The sequence below is a fragment of the Gossypium hirsutum genome, chromosome D07, assembly GCF_007990345.1.
Source record: "Gossypium hirsutum isolate 1008001.06 chromosome D07, Gossypium_hirsutum_v2.1, whole genome shotgun sequence".
NCBI classification, from domain to species: domain Eukaryota; kingdom Viridiplantae; phylum Streptophyta; class Magnoliopsida; order Malvales; family Malvaceae; genus Gossypium; species Gossypium hirsutum.
Window position 1 is genome coordinate 18,106,580 of NC_053443.1, and position 26,317 is coordinate 18,132,896.

Genomic DNA, 26,317 nt, shown 5'->3' on the forward strand with positions numbered 1-26,317 from the left:
TGGTGAAAATCCTGAAGAAGCCATCAAGTTCCTTGTTTTGAAGCAACAGGTCCACTAAGACAAGAGCTCTGATACCAATTGTTGGTGCAAGAGGCAGCAATAAGCTGTTTCTAGTCTTGCTTGAGTAGTAAGCCTCGAGCCTTGGTGAAGAAGCAAGCTCGGAAGCAGAAAACAGAAAGATGAAACTAGCAAGTGAAAAACAGAAAAGAGAGAGGAAGATTGAATGAAAAATGAGCTGATATCTTTCATTAACACATCAACAAGGCATTAAGCCATTACATATATCAGTCAACTAGTAAATCAAACAAGTAATCACCTAATCAACTACCTAACTCCACTAATTTGCATTGAAACTTACAAGATTAGCTTGTACAACTTGCATTGCTGACTTTTCAGTCAATCAATATCAAAACATTTACCTACTTAGTTCAACATGAACTAGATTACAAAACAATCAAAATGGAACTAAAAACAGCAAATAGATTGGCAGCTTCAAACTTCAGTTGCTGCACACCATGGCACCACTGCTTGCTGCGATTCCAGGAGCATGACCACCTTTGCATGTCGTGCATGGCCACCTTTGCATGGGAACTAAACTTAACATTAAAGCTTAAGTTTCAGCTGAAATTTCTTATTCTGTTTCAAAGATCCGACAATTAGTTTCCGGTGGGTTGTCACTTCTTCACTGTTCTGTCTTTGCTGCATATAGTGCATGATGTAATGTTCATAGCAAATGCTAATCTTGCAATGATTAGTTTGCTGGTTAAACGATCGTCTGACGAGAAACTTACAGCCTGCAGCCACAAAATTTGATTGGTATTGGATTTTAGAATAACAGCAGCAGCACCTACCATATTTGCCATCTATTTCCATTCCAAAATGAGGTGGTGAGCAGTCTGTTGAGTGTTCGTTCTAGATTACGTTCACAACCATCAATATTGAATCATTCCCTTGATTTGAAAGAATCACCAAAAACTAAGCATTGATATTAACATTATTTAATGTATTACTAAAAACGTATATTGGAAATTAATTTTCCTCCTTACCCATTTCAATAAATAGTGTATAAAACTATAATTTGTTTTTGAGAATATAAGACTATAATATCTTAGTTAGAAAAAAACCTCCATTTTTCATATTTTTATCGAATGAAAACTGCTACACACGTCCAACACTCGTAATTTAACAGCAACACACTGTTTTATAGGTGGCATAGCTATTTTTGTTTGATTTTTTGAAATAGTCGCTAATATTTCACATTACAAATTCATCAAATTTTACGAAGGGCTTTCCAAGTTCGATTTTCTTTTCGTTTGTAACCGCTACCAAGACTTCGTAATCGTCGTCTTCGTAGTGGTTTCTTTTTTATTTTTTATTTTTTTAATAAAAGGAAACAAATTCAAATCTGGCTATCAAGTTATTTGGGATCATTGTTGGTTTGACCTCCAAAAGTTTGAATTTCTTCCTTTTCCATCACCTAGCTGATTAGGGTTTCAAGCATTCTTTTCTTTTATCAGGTAATTTTGAATTTTGGTTTTCTCTTTTAATTTTATTTTAGTTTCCATTTGATGGTTTTTTTTTTTTTTGGAAAACTTGATTTTGTAAGTAACATATTTGTGAAGAAAATGTATGTAATTGTAAAGGCAAAAAATTGTGATGCGATGCTTTTGAAGATTTATAATTTAAAAATAAACTATTTGATTAGAAAAATGCATGATTTTTTCTTTTAAATCAATCAATAATCTTTGAATGCATTACAATTCAGTCATATGCTGATTTTTAATCAAATTTATTGTCTATTATTTAGCAATATTCAATGAGGTTAAAAAATAACAATTAATGGAGCTCAAGTTCTTATATAGTATGGGTTACTCTTAATCTTAATATGAAAGCTTATGCTGGCTTTGCAGGTTTAAGATTTGTTGTAGCCATTATTTACTACTTTCAAGGTCTCAAGTGTTATAATGTTTGGTAAGAGCTTTTCATTTGCTAGAGATTTTGGCTTTTGCGGTTGCTTTGGCTACACAACAAAGCCCAAACGGTCGAGGTCCCATTGCAGGCCAAACTCTCAGGACCTTTTTTTAGATGAAGAAATAGAAGAGGATAGTTGTTTATATAACGATGATTTTACGAGCACTTCTCAAGTAGATGAGGTTGAGCCTATAAGCCGTGCCAAGCGTTCTGAGGAGATTTTGAGGTTCAAACTCAACAATGGAATGATTTGCAGGCAATTTATAGTTAAGGAAACCAACAGGATTATTCGCTCAGAGGTAGGCATAGAAATGTTGTTATGCCTCCATTGCCACTGAATTACGTCATAAATGTTAATAATATTATTGTCTTGTGTGCCATTATGTATTCATACCAGTAATCTTCATTTCATTCTGTATTTGTCTCATATGCTTATAAAGTTTTGGAATCTTGACTTCATTTTCAGGATGAAGATGGGAATAAGATGGTTAATGAATATGTGCGTGAATATAGGATTGGTTCTGGCAGCTATGGAAAAGTGGTGAGGAGATCATTGAAAGACACCGTGTTACATAAGTTGCAGAACATAATTAATTATTACGTATTTTGTTTGCTTGTGTGGCAGGTTCTATATCGAAACAGTGTAGATGGGAAACACTATGCTATTAAGGTTAGTGGCTTGTTTTGATACAAAAGTGATTGTGCTTTGAACGCAAAAATGGCAATAACAACTCATTTTTGTTTAGTAGCAAAAAGTTGAAGCATTAAAACTAGAGAAACATTTTGTCTTTCGTTATATATATTCCTATAGCCTAAATGTTGCAACTTTATACCAAATTAAGGTTTTGCCATGCAATAATGAGTTATTTTTATATTTGAATTTCAGGCTTTTCATAGGTCTCATTTGTTAAAGCTACGGGTTGCTCCATCAGAGACTGCAATGACTGATGTTCTTTGTGAGGTATTGACTTGATATTTTGTTTTATTTATATTTTGCCATATATCTTCTGTTTAATATAGATCAGTTTATCTGGTTCCTTGAAGTTGTCAAGTTCAAAGTGCCAATATAGCAATTTTCATTCTTAAATTTCATTTAAAATTACAATTCTGTACGCTTGGGTTTATATTCCATCAATATATGAATTACTCTTTTAGGTTCTCCATATTCAAGCACTCCCATCAAACTCTCCATTTATTCTCTATGTCAAGAAAATGTAATTTGACCTCTCTTTGCAATTCTGTTTTTTTTTTTCTCTCCTTTTTTCTTTTTCTTGTCTTCTTCTAGGAGATTTCTCCTTGTATGCTACCAACATAGAATTTTAATGACATTTTCTTTGATGATGGTTAGCTCATTGATTGTGTTCTTGGTTTACTCTTTCTTATTTAATTCGATTTTTTTCTCTTATATTGAATGACTGTTATCCTTATGCATTCCTTTTTCCTTTTAAATAAATTGGAAGCAACTCAATCTCTACTTGAGCAAAAGACTGACTAGACGGTTGGTTTGTTATGTGGGCATTGTTATTTCGCCATCTACAAACAGATGATGAAAAGAGATCATATGTAACACCATGTGGTTAATTTCCTTGTTGAAAAGAGATAATATGTTGGCATAGTCATGTAGATAGAGCTGCCTCGATTGTCTTCTTTTGACATGTGAAATACTTTTGATTTTTGGATGAATTGCCATATTTATCTTATCCATTTACCTTACAGGTTCTAATTATGAAAATGTTGGAGCATCCCAATATAGTAAATCTCATTGAGGTGATTGATGACCCAACCACGGATCAATTTTACATGGGTATTTATATTTCTTTCTTAATTTATTTCTCTACTAAGTGATGTGTATAAAAGAGTCATTGAGTTAGTTTTATTATATTGACAGCCATTAATTTTCTTTTCGTTTAGTTCTTGAATATGTGGAAGGAAAATGGGTTTTGGAAGGTTCTAGTCCTCCTGGAGCCATTGGAGAGGATACTGCTAGGAAGTATTTGCGAGATATAGTATCTGGGCTTATGTACCTCCATGCACATGTATGCTTTCATACCAACTTTTGTGCCTGGTTTTGTTTCTTCTCCATTATTTTTCTTTTTTAAAAGTATTGCAATTCTCTTTGAGGGTGTGTTTTATTTCTTATAAGTCCAATTACATGGTTCGATAAATATGATAAAGGTTTTTCTCTGAACATGCGTAGAGAAGATTTTTTTTTTTTCTTTTGTCTGGCTATTTATCCTGTTTGCTCCAAACAGAGTTATGATTTCTATGATATATATACGTGCAGCATGTCCTTTCGTATTTGAATAATGAAGGTTTTCAATCCATAAATCATCTAATTTTCTGTTTGCTCTAGAATTTCTTTTCCTATTACGTCTTTACCTTCCATGGTAAGGTTGGAACGTGTGTTCATGCTTCCATGAATTTTACTTTTTATGTGGAGTATCTTGTTACGTGTTGTTGCCATCAAAATCATCTATTACTTGTTATTTTATTGTTCTTGCTTATGTCTTTTCTGTTAAATACAGAATATTGTGCATGGAGATATAAAGCCTGATAATTTATTGATTACTAAAACGGGTACGGTGAAGATAGGAGACTTCAGTGTCAGCCAGGTCTTTGAGGTAATGATACTACTTTCCTTTAAATTCCTCATATGATGACTTGAATGAAAGTATTAAAGTGTAATCAATTTTTATCGTGTAAGAAATATGCATACCAAACATATTTATCTGTCCCTACATTCATTTTTCTTGTCTTACACATATTTGGAGGTAAGGATGCGAATATGGCTTTCCAGAAATTTATCAAATATGCATGAAATAACTTATTTCGAGCACACCCGTATCTGAAATTTACATCCGAATCCAAGTAATATAGATTAATCCCTCTGTCATTCTCTTTTCTATCATATGTTGTTTTATTCGAATCGAATATAATACCAACTACAATTTTGTCTATAGGAAGTTTTTCTTAGACGTGAGTTAGCACAAAAGCGTAATGTACCTAAATGGGTTACATGCACTTGTTTCAATAAGTGAGTGCACCAAAAGTTTGTGTGGCTGATGCACATTAGAAAATAATTTGTTTATAGTTTTGTAACAGAACTTTATCATTATTATTTGTTATTTAATTTGTCCCATTTTTATTGTGTTTTAATTGCTTTCAGAAGTTCCATTTAATTTTGAAATCACTTTAGTTCTCAGTGGAAGTACGTTTATGCTGTTTCAAACAAAATCATTTTATTTTTACAGGATGATAATGATGAGCTTCGTCGTTCTCCTGGGACTCCTGTTTTCACTGCACCTGAGTGCTGCCTAGGTTGGTATTCCCTCCGTTAGCTGGAACTATGGTTTAGTGTGGGACTGATAGTCTGAGGAAATAGTATGCTTGTTTTGACTGAACATGAAATCCATCAACAGGCTTAACGTATCGAGGAAAAGCTGCAGATACATGGGCTGTAGGAGTTACGTTGTACTTTATGGTACTGGGAAAATATCCGTTTCTCGGTGAAACACTACAGGATACGTATGAAAAGGTAAGCAATTTGCTCTCGATTTCTCCTCCTCTTTTGCTCCTATTCCGGCAAACATTCTCCGATAGCCAACAACAATGATGTTCATTTCTGTTGCAGATTGTTAATAACCCTTTGGTTCTGCCAAATGACTTGAACACAGAGTTGAGGAATCTACTAGAAGGACTTCTTTGCAAAGGTTAGTGCAATCTTTTGTTCTGATTTCTTTGTCTTTCATACCAATTACCAAGAACTAATTCTCAGATGGAGTTTTGGCCGTGGTGATCACGAAAACAAACCATTTTTTTTTCAGACCCAAAACAGAGGATGACTTTAAATGCAGTAGCAGAGAATCCCTGGGTTATAGGAGAAGATGGACCAATCCCCCAATACTTGTGTTGGTGTAAGCGTAATAGCTGCCACAGGGAAGAATCTAATTGCAGAAATGGTACTCACCCGTCGGAAGCTAACTAGATTAAGGACCGGTTTCGGTTTGCTGTACAGTGGCTTTCTTTTTCTTTTTTTTTTTGACCCTATTCTTTTTGCACCAGAGGCACCATGTTTATTAAGATTTACTAGGTTCATTTTTGTGCAAGAGGGTGAATTTGTGAGACTTGTCTTTAACTCTTCAAGCCTCCTTTGGACATGAGACAAGCCTGCCCCAACATTCTTAACTGGGAACAACAAAACAATCACCTCGGCTTATTCCTAGGTCTGATCGAGTTTGGAAATATAATTTTTTTCATATTAATATCCATGTTTTGTAATTTAAAAAAATCATTATTTTTTTTAAAATTTTTACTATTGAAAATAATTTGAGTCGGGGTTTAATTAAATTGTATCAAAAAATTTCATATCCGACCCAAATTGAATTGGATTTATTGAGTTAGTTGGGTGACCCAAGTCATGAACAGAATAATTAATTATTGAAAATAGATTCTAGCAATTTCAGATTAGTTTATTAACGAGATTGTTGTAAATTTGTAATATTGTAAATTCTTTCACATTTGACTAGTCTTAATCATGGGTCGGGTCACTCGTTTAGACCGGAAGGTCTGCCTGAAAAATAGAAGGGTCTGAGCAAAAATAGACTTGCAAAATAGGTTTGGGCAAAAAATAATGTTTGTTTTCTAAACAGGCTAGGCCTTGAGTAAGATTTTTTGCTCGGGCTTAGTCCGAATTTGCCTTTTTTCACTGTTGTCTACTATTGTTTTGTTGTTGTTTGTTGCCATTTTGATATTATTTTGCTGCTATTTGTTGTCATTGTACTATTATATTACAACTAATTTATTGTTATTGTTTGAATATTGTATAACTCTTGTTTTATTATTAATTTTACTACCATTTTAGAGGCATTTACTTGCTAAGTTATAAATATCTTAGTACCATTTAAGTATGAAGACTTTTTTTTAATATATTTTCAATTTGTTAGGAAACATTTATTTTAATGTTTTTAGGGCACATTTGGTTCGCTGTATTGGATTAGAGGTGTATTGGATTAGAGGTGTAATGGAATAGAGGTGTAATGGAATAGAGGTGTAATAGCAAATCAACTGTTTGGTTGAATGTAATGGAATAGAGGCGTAATAGTAATCTTGTGTTTGGTTGAATGGAATGGAGTTGTAATAGCATAATGGAAAAAACTAAAATGACTAGAATACCCTTAGCAGAAATTTGTTTAGGTAAATGATTATTGTTATTGTTATTAAATTTTAATAAGATTATTAATATAAATAATAAATAATTTAATCATATTTTAACATAATTATTATTAAATATAATTTAATAAAAATATATAATTTAATAAAATATATGAATTTACTAAAATTATAATATATAATATTATAAAATATAATTTAAAATAATTATTATTAAATATAATTTAACAAAAATATATAATTTAATAAAATTCTTAATATTAAATATTCTTATATGAATTTACTAAAATCATAATATATAATACTATAAAATATAATTTAAAATAATTATTATTAAATATAATTTAACAAAAATATATAATTTAATAAAATTCTTAGTATTAAATATTCTTATGATTGTATCAACATAATGAATTAGGGTTTTTCTTCATATTCCCAATTATGTATTCCATTTCCGACCGTAAAGCACCTTTCAACTCATCTCATCAGTGATTTTCTGTCCATTGACAAATTAGGATTCTATTGTTCGTGCATCAACAATTTCGAATTCTAAAATTTAGAACGTAAATTTTATTTTCTCAATTTCATTTTTGTTTCTAGATTTGACTTGAAGCAATTTTGGTCTTCAATGTTGTTTTTTTCGTTCATTTTAACTTCTTTTTTTGTTATATTTTCTGTAGAAAGATGGATTTTTTATGATTAAACTTTTAGACATGTTTATTTTCAATTTTTTCCACGAGCATTTAGATAAGAAAAATATTAAAACTATTCAAAAGTTACTTGTTTGCTTCAAAACGAATTATATAAGGACTAAATTGCTCATTTTTATATTAAAGGACCCAATTTGCTCTTGAATTTCTAATAGTTTAACCAACAAAAGTCTTACATGACCTAACAAAAAACCTCTCCAACTAAATTGCACGCATAACTTGTTTAGCAAGGTTCATTATATTGTGATACAAGAAAACTGATCTGAGGCAGTACATGAACTGTCCTCTTTCTCCTCCAGCGTTCGGCACAACTCATCTGCTTCTTCCCTGCATTAGTAAACTGATCACTTAATTTGCTTATATAAAATTCAACATGCAAATACTATACACATTCTCTTAGACATGCTAAAGAGTAAAGACTTCAGAACATGGGGCATATACCATATACACACTTCTAGACATGTTCATTAGTGGTTTAACACTACTTTTTTTGTTTTTGAACTTTTTGCAGTTCTTTATGGGACACATACTTTCTTTGTCAATGAGAAAGTTATTTAGAACGAACAGAACCGCGATCACAATAAACAAATTTAGATATGATTTTTAAGAATAAAAAGAACTGGAATCAGAAAACCATAGAGACAGAGGACAAGGGGTTTGAATGCAAAGGGGTTTTGCCAATCACCACCAAGCCCTCAATGGCTTAGTACCTCAATGTGCCGAACGCTCGATGTTTCTGCAATGCTGGCCAACTGCATGGTGCTGGATTGAAAAATACGGTTAAAGATGTTGGGCACCTACATAAATATACAGACATTTAGTAAAAATATCAGTGTTTACCGAACAAAAGAAGAAAGGGCCCTTAAATATAAATGAGGTGCTTATACTTTTTGTTTGCCATCTCTTGACTTTCTCTGTATTAATGAAGGGCTTTTCCCATATGAAAACATAACATCTCCGAGGTCCTCCAAATACCCTCTAAGCTCGGATGTAGGAATTGTAGAGGAAGAGTTTTGCCTGACACATATTAAATCTTGACCACCGATAGCCATGCCGACTATTATGTGTGTTCCATATGTCTGTATGAACCTACCAAAACACAAATTATTAGATATATACTGCATATTATACTACAACTATTGACAACAACCACAGCAGTAGCAATTTTATAACTTTACGATGGACTAGAGTAACTTATCCATATCTCAAAATTTTCCAATTAAGCAATAGAAGCACAATTATGTAACAGTTTATATGCCGAAAGTTCAATCTAATGATCAATAAACAGAATTCTACTTCTTTGAGAGAAAATGTTTAGAAATTAGCTAAAATTGCATAAGAAAGTTGAAAAAACATATTGCAGCTCCTTCATCATCCCACATATAATTAGTTACACTATATTTTTACAGCATACGGCCACATGATTGACCTAACCAGTTGAGAACCACTTTAATTCAGCATAACAATAATATATTTTCTTTAACATAGGCAAGTGTTTATAAAGTAGGGTCACCAGTACTATTTCTTCATTCATTCAAAAAGCATCCGCATAATCCATATGATTCTTAATGCCAAAAATGTGCAAACAATATGTGGAAAAGTTACCTAGACAAGGCTGCTGGATCCCAATGAGGTGGAACAGACTTCTTAACTCTGTCGTTTAGAACAAGTGGAAATGTTGTAAGGTGTAAATAATACAACGAAATAAAGTAACCATCGAAAGCGAGAGTTTTGGTGTTTGTAGCATCATGAAGCCAATTTCCACTCAAATCGAAGATACTGTTAAGATACCCTGAATGAACTTTTCCTTGTATAGAAGACTTCTGATTAAGTAACTCAGACATCTGTAAAAGAAATAAGATTTTGGAACAAATGTAAGGTACAACATCAATAAAACACCAAATTGAACAAACTGAATAATTCTATATACTTTTCTAGCCTTTTCTTTTTTCGGATTTCTTCATCGTTAAGGTTACAGAAGTTTTCAACATGATAAACAGTAGCTATCTGATTAATATCAGCCATTATTAACAATTAGTTAACCTCAAGCTAGTTGTTATTTTTATTTAAGAATTCATGAACAAACATTCATGCTTGCAGGAAGGAATGATAGGCGAAAATTTTACAGGCCAGTGGAGACCAAACATTCATGAACAAGCAAGATGCAAAATCAACTGCCTGGGAGTTCAACATCGTGGTTCATAATATCTTGTTACTTGTAAATAACTTATGTGGATCATTTCCATCATTGATTACATTAGACATTGTAATATAGAGAGATAGCCAATTCAGAGAAAAATTGATGCTAATATGATATGTGGATGGTTAAATACTTGGAAGCATTGAACTATCTAAGTTAGCATTGCACTTAAGGTGATTACAAGATGGTCAAAGTTTTGGAAGATTTGTCTCACATGTGAGATTACTACACACAATCACAAACACATTTTGCTCAGATCCAACTTAATATACATCAATTGCCTAAATTACTGCCATTTCCATAGGCTAGTGAGTGTAAACCACAGCAACCAAAATTTACATTTCACATTATGCTTCACCATCCAAGAATCTTCAATAGGTACCAAAAGGTGAAATAGGGAGAACACTCTGTGCAAAGCATTAATGCAGTCAAGTTGAGCTTTCATGAAATAAAATAATATCAGTTTCTAGGTCGGGCTAACCATAAGGAGCTAAGTGCCCGGAGCCGAGAAGTGTAATCACTAAAAACTAGAAGGGCTCGCGTGTGGTCAAAATTTAATTTTTTTTCAGAGAACAGAATGAAATGTAAAATGTTAGCAAATAAAAAACCTTTCTTGTATAAGGATGTCAGGCAATGGAGAAGCACCGACACAGATCTTCCCCTCTCGTACTGGTGTCAACGAAATACGAACTGTCAAGACACCGTTGTCCGAAAATGGACACGGATGACTGGCGGTCGGCGAGCGGATGAAGAAGAAGAAGCAGTCTGCTGATGAGTGATGAAGAAGAAGCAGTTGTGGTGGCCGAAAGGAAGGAAAAAGTTATGGAATCAGAAGAAATCAGAAGAAGCAGTTAGAAGGGTAAAACAGGGTAGAAGAAATCGGGAGAACTTAATACGCAGCAAAACTGAGCTTTCCTTCCGAAATAGAAATCGGTGGATTTTGAGGATTAGGTCTGTAATGTATTAGACCCGTAATAGCAATACACTGAACCAAACAAAAGATTAAAGGGGGATTAGGGGTGTAATGGCTATGCCAATACACCCAACCAAACATGTTGTAATGTATTTGATGTATTATATTTTTTAAATTTAATTTTATATAAAAAAATTTTAATACTGGCAAGTTGGGCTCGAATTTAGCTTTTTTTTTATCTGGGTCAAGTTTAGACAATTTTAAACCTATTTTTCGAGTCAGACCGAGCCCAAACTTAGAAAATTAGCTTAAAACTTTGCATTGACCTGACTCAACCCATGATCAAATCAACATTAATTAACTGATGCTTTTTCATTATTTGATTGTATGAATATATTAATACTTTTATATATTTGTACATATATGTTATTTTTCTAATAAAGTGAATTGTTAATATTAAATATAACCATATTATTTGGTATACATAATTAGAAATCCTGTCAACATAATCACCCTAACTTTGACAAAAAGTTTATTCAGAGAAATGTTTTCAAAACAATTCGCTTTCTAGATGATCCTTTTAGAAGAGTGGGATTAGAATAGAACAATTTTTCTAGTTACTTCGTTCTCTATTTCTATTTGAGAAAATCCTTAGGAAAAGCATTCTGTTTCCGCTGAGCTAAAACAAGATGTAAATGTCTCTAGTCTAGGGAATTTTAATCTTATTTATTATATCTCAACACGTGTTTCAAAGGTATTTCTATCTGTTACATGCAACATAGATGATCCCATCTTAGATAAATTATATTACATTTAATTACATTTTGGCAGAACATCTTATAAGTTTACTACTAGCCTTATTTAGTAGGACAACTATTTGTTGGAGCTCACAATTGGCTCACCACTAAGATCATTGTCTATATAAGGCCTCATCATCATAAGAGGGCATTTTTTTTCCCTTCTAATTCAACTACCAAGGCATCTTTAAAGACTTCTTCTAAACCTCTAAGCCTCCTTTAGCAGCTGTTGGCATAGTAACGCAAACCACTTCCATCCATCAAACACAAACTTTGTATCAACAATTGGCTAGTTTATGATAAGAAACAAAAAGCTATGTGCCTACCCGATAAAGCTCTTTACTTTAAAAACCCTAAAAACACATAAGTGGCTCAACAACAACAATGTTTAGCCCTCTCTAACACTAATCGACCAAATAAACTACCAAACTAGGTTTATCAAGTTAGACCTTCACATAATCACTCTAGTCAATCTTAGTGGTGAGCAATTCATACCCTCCCTACCACCATGCACCAAAAATACATGAAAGCTCACCTACAGACCAAATTCATTCACCAAGACCTACTATCATAATCACCAAAGACTTGTTGCCGAAACTTCACACCAAAAAATTTATCCCCCACCAACCCTCAAGTAATACATGGAGTTACAAGCCCAAAATGTGATTTTCCAAACCCAATTATGCAAATAAATTTACCTTTATCATATATGATACTGGCCTCAGATGACATATCCCCAACAGCAAGACGCTACTTTAGAAGGCCAACTAGAAATTTTAAGGGAAAAACAACACCAAATGCACTAAGGCAACTTCGATTGGAAAGGCCACAATATTAACAATTGCCTTAACCACAAAGAAGCAAAACTAGATAACATTGCCAAAGCCTTTTAAGGGTTAGATTACATGAGAGGGGCCCTTACTCTGAATTTGAAAATCCTACCTTGCTCAATTCATCATAGGTATACATTTTAAGTAATGTAAGAAATGATAAAATCCATGGGCCACTAATTGAACCTCTAAAACAACCAATTTTCTACGAAATGCCAATTTCATGAAGAAGTCAAGCATATAATAGAAGATTGTCTCTATTTTAAAGACGACACTGAAGAAACTATCAAGTGAGGATGTCTCAAACGGTTCACTAGAGACCCGCCCAAAACTAAGAGCAAAATGAGACTGAAACCTGGCAAATAAAGCAAAGGCACTATGAAAAATGGCTCTCCTAGAGGTAAAAAAGGTGAGAGGCAACCTAACAGTATTATTGATGCCCATATCCCACTGTAAACGGTTATTTTAAACCCAATCCAAGATGTGTTGTTGAAAATTAGCCAACCATGCTGCTGTGATATTTTTGGTTGAAGTGCATGCAGCTTGTAAACATGCTGCAGCACGTATGCTTGCGGTAACAGCAAGGTTTTCTCTTTAGTTTCATTGTAATCAAACTAGTTGAAAATGAACAATTTGATGACAACTTGATACATTAGGTGTTAGGTAAATGTTTAGGTGACATTTTACTTATTTTGACCAGCTTATTGACTGGTATATGTAATTGATTTATTGTAACATCCCTTACCCAAGACCGTCACCGGAATCGAGTGCGATATGTCATCCAATTTAACTTACCAATTCGGGCATAAAAATTTGCTTTTAAAATTAAATTTACTGTTCACAACAAAACTATCCACCTGCGTGACTGTCACTAATTTAACTATAACTCGAGTTACAAGACTCAAAATTTAAATCCGTAAATTTTCCCTGAAACTAGACTAATATTCCTACTTACCATAAAATTTTCAGAATTTTTTACTTAGCCAATTAGTACAGTTTATTCATTAAAGTATCCCCTGTTTCACAGCTCGACAGGTCTGACCTCTTGGAACTAAAAATAAATTATCTCATTGCACAGAATTCATATAAGGTTATCGTTTGTTTCTTTTGAAAATAGACTCACTAATAAATCTATACATATAAATTATGACCCATAATTATTTCTTTATAATTTATAATGATTTTCCAAAGTCAGAACAGGGGACTTCAAAACTATTCTGACCCTATCTCACTAAAATTCAAATATCTCAAAATACAGAATTTCTTTGCCTACACTGTTTCTTTCATATAAAAATGGACTTGATAAGATTTAATTCCATATATAATTCACTCTCTAACTCTATTTCTACTATTTATGGTGATTTTTCACATTCATGTCACTGCTGCTGTCAAAGAAACTACTTCTTTGTATTAGCTACCATTTACACATACATAATACCAAAACATAATCTTTACTAACCATTTCAATAGCTAATCTTAGCCATATCATATGAACATACTCAAAATGATTAAGACTCTATACATGCCATAGTTTAAACATTTTGAAAAGCACATAATACCGAGATGATTATGATAGTGTGATACGAGCTCCGACGATCCCCAATTCGATCAAGTTCAAATCACTATAAAACAAAGGAAAGAATGAAAGGTGTAAGCTATAAATAGCTTAGTAAGTTACATGTAAAAAATAATTACTCATTTAATAATTAACACTTTTAACATATAACTAATCAAAACATTTCTTAGCAATTTCAATCACTTACACATGCACAATCTTACCAATTCACTTGCATATACATTTTCACACTTAACATTTATCACATATGCTCAATTCTTTCAATTGTACCTGCATACACACTTCATTTCATATTCACTTTAACCCATCATTAATCCCGTTGAACACTCGGAATATACACAGATACGTAGAGATTTAGCACATAAGTGCAACACTGATATGTAGCCGAAGCTACCACTGAAACGTAGCCGAAGCTACCATTGATCAATAACACTGGAAATGTCCACGGGCCTGCTCACACAAGTTGTTAGGTGTCTGCAACACATGCTAGATCACCCAGCACTCGGGACTCACTGTAACACTGTAACACTAGTCTCTAGTGACATGTCACTTGTATCCACTTCTATTCCTAAGGTCAACCGGGAATTTACACTTAACACTTTATTTTAAACACTTTATCACTTGAATAATTCATGAACAATTTTCCTTCCACATTCAATATTGATTCACATATCAAATAAAATTCACAATTTATAAAATATATTACTATTATTTACACATAACTTACCTCAGATGCAAAACGACTATTTTTGTAATTTAGTCGATAACTTTCTCTTTTCCCCGATCACTCCCACTATTTCTTCTTTCTTGATCTATATTAACACAATTTAATACATTTTATCAATATTCCATTCAAATACAATTCATACACAATATTTTGGCAAATTTACATTTTTCCTCATAACTTTTCAAAAATTCCACTTTTGTCCCAAAGCTCGTAAAAATAAAATTCACTAAATTTTTAAATTTCAAACTTCACTAAATCATATTTCATGCTCATAACAGCCTTCAATTTCACAAAATCACAACTTTATGCATACTTTACCATCTTTCACAATTTAGCCATTTTTCAACATTTTCATCAAAATTCATCTAGTAAAACTTGTAATTAACACTTCAAACATTCATTATCTAACATCACTAATCAATTTACAATTATATCATGAATGGGTCAATTTTTAAACTTTAATTTCATTTAAATTAAATAGTAGAAACATGAAATTCAAGCTTCAATAAGCATAAAAATACGAAAATAATTAAAAACGGGGCAAGAAATCACTTACAATTGAGCTTAGGAAGATCAAGAACCCTAGCTATGGTGACATGAATTTTTTTGGCAGCAAACGTCTGATTTTGAAGAAGATGGACACTTATTTTCACTTTATTTTGTCTTTTACTCAATTTGGACAAAAATGCCCTTGACCCATTACTTAGATATTTTTCTAGAATTACCCTTTTGTGTCCATATCACTAATTTATGGTCTAATTGCCACATAAACACTTCCAATTTCATGCAATAATTCAATTAAGTCATTAATCACTAATTAGACACACTTTGCATTTTTCTCAATTTAGTCCTAAAAATTCAATTAGGCACTAAATCATTAAAATTTTCTATTCATATTTTCACACAATATTTCAATCAATCAGTAACTAATAAAAATTTATAAAATTAAACTATTTCACTTCGGATTTGTGGTTACGAAACCACTATTCCGATTAGGCCCTATTTCGGGCTATCACATTTATGCCTCAATTCATAAGTAATGAAATCTTTCAGAAATTATTCTTCATTCTCTGGTTTTTTACTCAAGTTCTTAAGCTGATTTTTAATGTTTTCCTTAGCAAGACTTCGAGCCTTCTAGCTCAAGTTTCTGTCAAATTTTTCATTATGTTTTCTTAGTTCTAACAATTGGTATCAAGAGTTTTTTTTTCGATCCTTAAAACCATGTCCTCATTCGGTTTCTCTCCAGCTCCACCACCAGTGTTCAATGGTGGAGGCTACCACATTTGAGTAGTGAAAATGAAGACCTACCTGCAGGCATTTGACTTGTGGGAGGTTGTCAACTCGGATGTTAAACCACCACCTTTGAGAGCCAACCCCACAGTGGCTCAGATCAGGCAGCATTCTGATGATAGAGCCAAGAGATATAAAGCAATGTCATGCATCCAAAACAGTGTGTCAGACTTGATCTTCACAAGGATCATGGCTTGTAAATCTCCAAAACAAGCCTAGGATAAGCTCAAGGAAAAGTTTCAAGGGACTGAAAGAACGAGACAACAACAACTCTTGAATTTGATAAGGGACTTTAAAAATTTGAAGATGAAAGAAGAATAAATAGTGAAGCATTACTCAGACAGGATCATGTCTGTTGTGAACAGCATCAGATTGCTTAGGGACCAGTTCAATAAAGCAAGAATAGTTGAAAAGGTTATTGCAACCTTACCTGAGAGATATGAAGCCAAAATCTCTTCCCTTGAAGACTCAAGAGATCTGTCAAGCATCATTTTGATTGAGCTGATCAATGTTCTTTATGCTCAAGAGAAAAGAAGAGCTAGAAGGCAGAAAGAGCATCAAGAAGGTGTCTTCCAAGCCAAAAGCAAACCAGCCTCGAGCTCCTTTGGCTATAAAGAGAAGAAGACTTTGTCAGATAAGCCTAGAAGAGATGGAGCAAGAAGAAAATATCCATCTTACCCACACTACAGAAGGCTCAGTCATCCAGAAGCAAACTGCTAGTTTAAACCTGATGTGCAGTGCAATATCTACAAGCAGATGGTCCATGTTGAGAAAGTGTGCAAAAACAATGCTAAGCAGAAGCAAAACCAGCCTCAGTAGCCTAGAGCTGAAGCTCAAGTGGCAGAAGAAGGTTGTAATTAAGAAGAGCAAGTCTTTCCAGTCTCTTGTTCAGCTGCCAAAAGAAAAGCCAAGAAAGGGTGGCTGATTGACAGTGGTTGCACAAACCACATGACTCCTGATGCAGCTATTTTCAGGAACTTAGACAAAAGCTTTAACACAAGAGTAAAAGTTGGCAATGGACACTACATCAAGGCAGAAGGCAAGGGAGATATACTGATTGACACTCCTATAGGTACTAAACTAGTTACTAATGTTCTGTTTGCGCCTGAAATTGATAGAAATCTGCTTAGTATAGCTCAACTGCTTGAAAAAGGTTACTCAGTAGTGTTTAAAGACAAAGAATGCCTAATCAGTGATCCACGTGGATCCAAACTCATATCAGTGATCATGACTAACAGGAGTTTTGTTGTGGATTGGAACAAAATTTTAGAGAGTGCCTACACAACTGTCTTAGATGAGTCTAAATTGTGGCACAAGAGATTTGGCCATGCCAACTACAAGTCACTGGTTTAGCTGACCAAAAGGGACTTGGTTGAAAACTTTACAAAATCAGTTGAGAAAGAGGATGTTTGTGAAGTGTGTCAACTAGGAAAGAAAACTAGACAGCCATTTCCTTTGAACAAGGCTTGGAGAGCCTCAGAAAAGCTACAGTTAGTCCACACTGATGTGTGTGGCCCTATGAAGACACAGTCTTTGAATGGTAGCAGGTATTTCATCCTCTTCATTGATGATTATTCAAGGTTTTGTGGGTTTACTTTCTAAAGCACAAGTCAGAAGTGGCCTTAGTATTTTGGAAATTCAAGGTTGCGGCAGAAATAGAATCAGGGTACAAGCTGAAAACATTAAGGTTAGATAATGGCACAGAGTACACTTCAGCAATGTCTCAGGGATTTTGTGATGAAGCAGGCATCAAACACCAACTCACCAACACCTATACACCTCAACAGAATGGTGTCAGTGAGAGGAAGAATAGAACCTTGATGGATATGGCTCGATACTTAATGTTTGAAAGGAATTTACCTAAGAATTTTTGGGCTGAGGTAGTTAACATTGCAATTTACCTTCAAAATAGGCTACCAACCAAGTCTTTGTTTAAAAACTCCAACAATTGGTATCATGAGCCTAAGTCTTTGAGGGCCATTGATTTTTCTTCCGCTGCTTGTTAAAAAGAAAGAAGTTGCCAAAGCATGTCATTTAAGACTGCTTGTAGAGAAGACAGTAACAGCTTAACCCTGTGAGACTCCCAAACAAGCTTGAATAAGCTGAATGAGGAATTTCAAGGAAAGTATGTGAGCTCAGCAAAAATGTGTAAGTTACAAGCTCAGCAAGATGTCAAAATTGCGAGCTTAGCGAGAAGTGTGAGCTATGAGCTCAGCAAGTGGTGCAAACTCATCAAAAGGTGCGAGCCCTGTATAGTTGCGAGCCTGTTGAAGACACCAGCTGAAGGCAGTATGCAAATATGTGAGTCTGTCAAATGTGTGAGCTCAGCAGCATGTGGAAGCTCAATGCGAGTTGTAAAGTTGCAAGCCTGTTAAAGACAGTAAGCAAAGTGCAAGCCTGTCAAAGTGTGAGCCTGTCGAATTGCAAGCCAAAGTGGTGAATAGTCTAAATCCAAACCTGAATGAGGGTACGCCAAAGTGGCAGACAGTCTAAATACAACCTCGAGTGGGTGTAAGCCAAAATGGCAGACTGAAGGCAAGCAAACTATACTCACAAATTGTATATACAAGAAGAAACATGATTGTAATGAACAAAGGAACAAGGCAAGATGTGTTGTCAACTAAGGCTATGAAAGAGGAGAATACTCTATTTGATGAACAAACCTTTGGCACAAAAAACTGATATGGTCAATTGTGTGAGTTAGGTTTGGTTGAAAATAAGGCCAAGGTTAAAAATGTATTGCTTGAGCAGGTTCAGCTTGAAACAAAGCATTTTGGGACTGCCAAGCTTAAAAATTGTTGAATGATTGGTATTCGCAGCATGGAGTCTAAGAAGGAGTGTTGAAAATTGGCCAACCATGCTACTGTGATATTTTTGGTTGAAGTGCATGCAGCTTGTAAACATGCTGTAGCACGTATGCTTGCTGTAATAGCAAGGTTTTCTCTTTAGTTTCATTGTAATCAAACTAGTTGAAAATGAACAAGTTGATGACAACTTGATACATTAGGTGTTGAATTACTAGTTTAGGTGGCTTGTTTATGTGTACAAGCAATGTTTATCAAGTTACTAGGCTACTTAGTGGTAATAGGTAGTATTTGGTGATGTATTTGACTATAAATGTAACACCCACTACCCGTATCCGTTGTTGGAATAGGGCACGAGGCATTACCGGAGTTTACTGAACATTTTCAATAATTTTGAATAATTTATTATTCATATTCTGAAAATAATCATAATGTCCCTCTATTGGGATCTCGAAGCCCAAAACATTTATTAGGAACCTACTGGGATTAAATCGGAATCATAGGGAATTTTTCGCAGAATCCTAAATATATATATAGATTTTAAATTTTTTTATTTCTGAATTAGGTGCAGGGTTCATACGGGCGTATCACATAACAAATATTTTCATAAGAAATTGCATAACTGAAACATTTTCACTCTTTCATAAGCTCAATTATATTTTTATCTAAGCATTTACCATTCCAATGCACCCTATAATTAAACATATTACCATTCAACAGTAATTTGGCACTTGCCTAAACTTCAAGCAACAACATTGGTTAGCGTACTTTAATATTGACAAACTTATTTTCTCGCCATGTCTCACTTAAATTTATTACTCGTCTTAATACACATAATTTTCCTTGTATCAACGTATCAAAGATAGTCTCATATTTACATGTCATGATACATATCATTTTCTTGTTGTTTCTTCTTAAATATAAATTATTCAATTCATTATGACAATATTTCATGTACCATAATTTTTTTATAAGTTCAATGTATATTTATTCCAGTAGCAGTTCATAATCTTGAATATGCATAATTATCAGGCAAGTTTCACATACATGTATTTTCCATGTCATATTTTAGTATATCAAATAATTATCATTTCTATATATTTCAAGTTTAATTTCATGATTTTATGTACTTATCATTTTCTATTTTTATCCCGTTGAATTTCTCGGAATTTCGATGGATTTTCAAAGGTACACTTTAGTGTACAAATTCGGGTCCATCAATTCATATTCATGTGCGCACATTTTTCAATTCAGAGAGCACACTCCCGCGAACCTCATTTCTTACAGCGGGATTACCAGTCCAGGCTAAATCCCCTGTAATATAAACTCATAGAGTATTGTCGGGATTACCAGTCCAGGCTGAATCCCCTGCAACGACAATTACTCTAATGACCTTGGATCTGAATTACCGGTCCAAGCTAAATTCAGACCATAATTCGGATTACCCGTCCGGGCTAAATCCATTTTCCACATATTCTTCAAGAGGGCTATATCAAGATCACCCGTCCGGGCTAGATCTTTTTCACACATATTCTTTGGGAGGGCTATATCAAGATAGGATCACCCGTCCGGGCTAGATCCTTTTTACCGTCAATTCCTTTTCAGAGATACATCGATTTTTCCTTCCATTCAACCGGGATTTTTTTTTATTTTTATCAAATATATCAAAGTTTCATCAATAACATACATTTCAAGCATCTAAGAATATAATTCAAGTTACACGAACTTATCGGGCTAAATTGCAGAAATATCAAAATTTAGGGACATTTTGGTAATTTTTCATTTTTCTCGAATTTCCACCCAAATCTTGATCTAAATTAATATTTCATTCAATTTATTAATTTAAATGATAAAACAATTCATTTCATACAATTTGGTCATTTTTTGACATTTTTACAAAATTACCCTTAAAATTTTACTTTTATTCAATTTAGTCCCTGAACCTAAAACATGTAAATTATCTATTTTAAAATAAAATCGTATTAGCTGAATATTCACATATATTATTTTTCCTCCTCCTCCACTCCAGTCCACATCCTTGATATATATATTACCATTATTTACTTGTTTACTCATAACAAGCTGTTCACTTGAGTTATAGTCACTAAATTAATTATATCTTAAGCTACAGAACTCCGAATTGAGATCTGTAAATTTTATCTGAAACTAGACTCACATATATTCTTAACATAAATTTTAATAATTTTTTTATCCAATAAGTACATTTTATACTTTAAATTCATCCCCGTTCCGCTGTCTGACAGTTTTTACCCTTCTTCACTAAAAATTAATTATCTCCTTATACAGGATTCGGATGATGTTCTCGTTTGTTCCTTTTTAAAATAGACTTATTAAGGATTCTAATAATATAAATTATAACTAATAATATTTTTTTTACAATTTTTAATGACTTTCCAAAGTCAAAATAGGGGAACCCAAATTCATTCTGACCCTGTCTCACAAAATTTATTATATCCCATAATTTAAAATTCCATTGATTACATCGTTTCTTCTATGAGAAACTAGACTCAATAAGATTTAATTTCATATTTTTTTCATCCTCTAATCAATTTTCATGATTTATGATGATTTTTCAAAGTTAACCTACTGTTTCTGTCCAAAACTGTTTTAGTGCAAAATGTTGATTACTAAATTTATAACACCCTTATTCCCTTTCTCTATAGTATTTCCCATCACTTTCTCTTATTTTTCTTCACTAACATATCAAGAACATAGAACCTTATATAATAAAACCCTACATTAACATCAATTTCATACTTTTTCAATAATATCAAACTCAAAAATATATTGAAATCATGATGTTCTTACCTTGCTCTATTGATTTCAATCTTTAACTTGATTTTCTCTCTCCTCCAGCCTCTATTTCTTGAATCTAACTTGATATTCTAGCTCCCATAGTCTCCTTATCAATTTTCTCTCTTGGTGGCTATGGAAATTTCTTTGAATTCTAAGTGAAAATGGTGAATTTTTGGTGTGAGGACCAAATTGTAAAGAAAGCAAAACTTTCTTTCTTTCTCTCTTCTTCTCACGTTGATGCATGGAAAAATGGTGGGATGATGGCTTCCGTCTTTTTTTCCACATATATATATACACTAAATAAAATAATAAAATATCATTAAGAAAAAAAATCAAATCAAAATATAATAAACTAATATTTATTTATTTAATCTAAAATATCTCTAACATCATCATTATTTTCTATATTTCTCTATCTTCTTATTTGACCATTTTTCCCTTTAGATCTTCTAAAATTTCATCCTTGAGTCATCACTTAATTTGATAAAATTATAATTTGGTCCCTCATAATTCTTCATCTATTCAATTTGGTCCCAATTCATCCATTTTCCTTAGGTTCTAGATTATTCCACCCTTAAAATATTTACACTATTGATCCTTCAACTTTTTCATATTTACATTTTAACCCCTCAAATTTTGAGTATTTACTATTGGGTAACAAAACTTTTCTCACTTTTACAATTTAATCTTTTCTTGAAGTGATATGTCATAATATACTTCTCAATGTTGTCATAACTCAAAATTCTCCTTTTTGTCACTTTATTTCCTTACTATATCAAAAATAATATCTTACTGTAAAAATTTTTGGGGTATTACAATAAATGTATTATTTTCTTATTGAATGAGTGAGCAAAAATGAGCTATCAGCCATAAGCTCCCTTGCTGCACATTTCTGAGCAAGTAAATTTTTTTTTCTTGTATCTTGCTACCTTGTCTTGTGTTATGTTCTTCTTTATGTTTTTCTTTCTCTACTCTTACAAAAACTCCAACATGTGTCATAGATAAGTAAATATGGATTTGCACCCTCCGTCTACACAAAAGTTCCCTTATCTAAACAATTCGAAAATAGTGAAAACTTAAAGCAAAAGGCATACCTTGAAGCATACAAGCAACTAATCTTCCATAATTCATTATGGAAAATTAAGTTTTTTTTCACTACTTAAAGAAGGTTGTATTCAAGTACTTTTGTGTTATTTTAGTTACTTTCAAGAAGTATTTAGTTTTTAGTTGAAATTGAATAAAAGGAGCTTCTTGCTATGTTTTATGATTTGTTAAGCCAATTTGGGCCTAGAGTAAACCTAACAAGTTAATCGAGTCTGCAGGAAACAATCAAAGCTAAGAAGTTAATGGCTTGGATTGAATGTCGCAACATTCAGTAAGAAAGCTGTGACATTGGAAGCTGCTTCAACACTTAGATAAATTTTCAACCAACAACCACAAGGCAAGCTTATTGGACCCAAAGTTGCAACATTGGACGATCAAAGTCGCAACATTGGCCTACAAAGTCACGACATCCACTCACCAAAGTCACAATAGTCAAGCCAATAGCTTGAAGATGGAAGTTGATCCCAAACAATAGCAAAATCACAACATTCAAGCCAGTAGCCTGAAGATGGAAGTTGATCCCAAACAGCAGCAAAGTCGCGACATTCAACAAGTCTCAAAAGATCGAGCAAAATGCTTGCAAAGTCATGACATTGAAGCTTGACGAATCAAAATTTTAAAAGGGTGTTTCCGTCCGTAAAATTGATATTAGCTTGTAATTTTAGAGTTAGTCGAACTAAATTGGTCAATATAAAATTAGACTATAAATATTACATTAAACTGAGCTCTTTTAGGGTTTTAAATTTATAGTTTAGTAAGATTTCAGATTTTCTTTAACATTGTTTTGTTATTTTTCAACTTTCAGTTTAATCTATTTGCAGTTTTCCTTCAATATTCCTCTTTTACTTTATTTTTGTCTGTGTTTTATCCCAAAGCAGTAATCAACATATTTTGTAGATTAACATGGTCGTTCAATCAATCATAAGTTGTGGATGCACTAGAATTTTTGAGAATTTCTTACCATTCTCTTTATTATTTCACATTGTTTTGTTGTTTGATAATTGGGTTAGGTTAAGTGCATCTATAATGGCTTGCAATTAAATGGTTATCAAATTGGATGTGGTTAGTCTGAAGTTAAGGTTAGAAACCAATTAATTGGATTAAGTTGAATGTGCTTAAACCTTAAAATTGACGAGTCTAGAAAATAGTGTAAGTAGATAAGACCGAAAAAGTATTCTACTTAGAATCGATTCAATCTAGCCCGGTTTAGATCTATCAGGTTGACAGATAAGTGAACCTTAGATATTTTGACATATACCGCAATTACTAAGGAAATATTAAGATTCATTAGAAAGTTTTGTACACCAAAATTTGGATTTACAAGCTTTTACCAAGATTTCTAACACAAAAAAAAACCAATATTACTAATAACACATCCTTAGATATTTTGATTTATACCACAATTTCTAATTAGATATTTTTTAATATGGATTTTCTAATGAAACCACCAAACTTTGAATATTTTAAACAATTTTCAATAATTAGATATTTTTTAATATCTTTTTGTTTTTTGTTTCTTAAGGTATCCACTAGAGCGAATCCACAAATCATTCGCGTTTTGCAAGCTCATTAAGGGGGGTACACACTGACCACAAGTTTTAAAGCTATTCCATAACCAATACAAGGATCGAACCTCTCGACCACTGGTTGAGGTAAGAGAAACCCTTGCCATCTAAATTTCAAAAAGTTACAAAATGGTTGTTAAAATTTTCGAAAGTTTTCATTTAAGTAAATAGATTATTAAAATCGTTGTCGTATGGCCCATCCTCATCTAAGAGCATATCCTTACAAAAAAAATGGTATAGGTTTCTCAAATTATACAGGTTTTCTAACGAAAACACCAAGCTTCAAATCTTTTGAACAATTTTCAATTAGATTTTTTTTATATTTTTAAATATCTAAATATTGGCATTTACAATAAAATGAAGAAAGTTATATTGGTTTAGTTAATAACAATTCATAATCTCAGTGGAGGACCTAGATCTATTCTCTAGGACTTTCCCAACTACTCCATTCTATACAAGAGTAGAGATTTCTAAAGCTTGCGAAATATTCTACTCAGTTCTACAAGGATTCGGTTCTTTCTTTGGACTTCTATAGTCTTCCAAGGCATTTCGATAACATTTTGACTTGGTTTTCTTGTACTCGCATTGTTTCAAATTTGATTTAATGCTTTAGGTAACTTTGTTCATGGGCGAACCGTGACACCTATATTAGGAGTTGAACTGCATTTTACTGTCTCTATTAAACAAATGGACAATTTAGTCCCTCTAAATTATATCAAAAAATAAATTGGTCATTTTGTTAAAAATTTCATTCATTTCTATTGTTAAGTGTTGATGTGGCTAATGGAGAAACCAAATAGTAAAAATGGATAGAATTTTTAATAGAAGGACCGATTTATTTTTTGATCTAATATACATGACCTAATTTGCCAAATTCTTTAACAGAGAGGACAAAATGCAATCCAACTATTAGTACATGAGATCCATGATACTTTTACCATGCATTGTGAGAGTGAAATGCATGAATTATTAAAGCTTACAAATTCTAAATGATCTCTTGTTTTGGTTACTTGCAACTATAAAGGCGTTGGAGCATTTGAATTTCACTTTTCTTGATGGAAAGCCTATCCAAATTATTTATTCGAATCGTGACCCTAGTGTTCGGAAAATCAGAGACTGGAATATATTTATGAAGGTGATAAAAATTTGACGACAGTATGCCATTAAACGATAAGCAAGTCTAAATCAACCCTTTTATTTGCAAACAGGAAAGAGACTTTTTTCTTAGGTAGACGAAATTCAACAATGTCTACGTAAAGAATCTCTTAGCATCGATGAGTGGCGAAGATTTGAAGAATAATCTTGGCGATTTCTATATGATAACTAGTATTGTGGTGATGAGGGGATTCGATGGAAAATCCAAAAGCAAATTTGTATGTTAAGAAATTGGATGATAGCATATCCGATGGAAAGCTTAAGGAGTTATTCTCAATATGGCACCATAATGTCGTGCAAGATTGTTTATCATACTTTCTACAATGGTTAAGTTCGATCGGTTCCCGTAATCATTTGGCTAAAGTGTATGAATGTAATGGGTAATGTGAGACCTTAGTAGAATAAGTAAAGGATCGAGGTTTGTTGCATTTTCGATTCCTGAGGAAGCAACTCGAGCTATAAGTTAATTAAAATTGTCTCTACTCGAGCCCAAGCAACTTAGCTAATAGTTTCTCTTGTTATGACAATAATAATTCCATCAATACAACGGAAGGTTTGTCTTGTCGCTCTGATTTTATAACATTTTTTATGCAAATGTTTGTATTCTACCATACGAATTTATCCTATAGTCTCTACCATAAATTATGTTTGAGTATCAAGATTTAGGAAGTGTAAATTATGTTGAAGAT

General features: G+C 32.9%; 2 protein-coding genes and 1 long non-coding RNA gene across 3 annotated transcripts; 1 reads left to right on the top strand and 2 right to left on the bottom strand.

The window, feature by feature from the left end:
- Positions 1 to 1,256: 1,256 nt before the first annotated feature.
- Positions 1,257 to 6,318, top strand: LOC107956689 (serine/threonine-protein kinase GRIK1). Its single transcript, XM_041097639.1, has 12 exons — positions 1,257 to 1,517; positions 1,911 to 2,270; positions 2,438 to 2,512; positions 2,597 to 2,641; positions 2,858 to 2,932; positions 3,688 to 3,775; positions 3,883 to 4,007; positions 4,497 to 4,592; positions 5,223 to 5,289; positions 5,391 to 5,506; positions 5,603 to 5,681; positions 5,796 to 6,318. The coding sequence occupies exons 2-12, from the start codon at positions 1,965 to 1,967 to the stop codon at positions 5,954 to 5,956; spliced, it is 1,233 nt and encodes a 410-aa protein (XP_040953573.1). The 5' UTR covers positions 1,257 to 1,517; positions 1,911 to 1,964; the 3' UTR covers positions 5,957 to 6,318.
- A 1,665-nt stretch (positions 6,319 to 7,983) lies between these two features.
- Positions 7,984 to 8,608, bottom strand: LOC107956688 (uncharacterized). Its single transcript, XR_001700201.2, has 2 exons — positions 8,561 to 8,608; positions 7,984 to 8,177 (listed from the first exon to the last, which is right to left on the bottom strand). It is a non-coding gene; the product is annotated as an uncharacterized lncRNA (long non-coding RNA).
- Positions 8,609 to 8,731: 123 nt separating this feature from the next.
- Positions 8,732 to 10,754, bottom strand: LOC107956687 (MACPF domain-containing protein CAD1). Its single transcript, XM_016892260.2, has 3 exons — positions 10,659 to 10,754; positions 9,456 to 9,694; positions 8,732 to 8,939 (listed from the first exon to the last, which is right to left on the bottom strand). Exons 2-3 carry the CDS (start codon positions 9,692 to 9,694, stop codon positions 8,732 to 8,734), a joined length of 447 nt encoding a protein of 148 aa, XP_016747749.2. The 5' UTR covers positions 10,659 to 10,754.
- Positions 10,755 to 26,317: the final 15,563 nt, after the last annotated feature.

Coding starts and splice junctions, on each gene's coding strand:
- LOC107956687 (XM_016892260.2), bottom strand. CDS start 9,694: ATGTCTGAGTTACTTAATCAGAAGTCTTCTATACAAGGAAAAGTTCAT. Junction 8,940..9,455: donor GATCCAGCAGCCTTGTCTAG/GTAACTTTTCCA, acceptor GTGTTTTGGTAG/GTTCATACAGACATATGGAA.
- LOC107956689 (XM_041097639.1), top strand. CDS start 1,965: ATGTTTGGTAAGAGCTTTTCATTTGCTAGAGATTTTGGCTTTTGCGGT. Junction 2,513..2,596: donor CTGGCAGCTATGGAAAAGTG/GTGAGGAGATCA, acceptor CTTGTGTGGCAG/GTTCTATATCGAAACAGTGT. Junction 4,008..4,496: donor TTATGTACCTCCATGCACAT/GTATGCTTTCAT, acceptor TGTTAAATACAG/AATATTGTGCATGGAGATAT.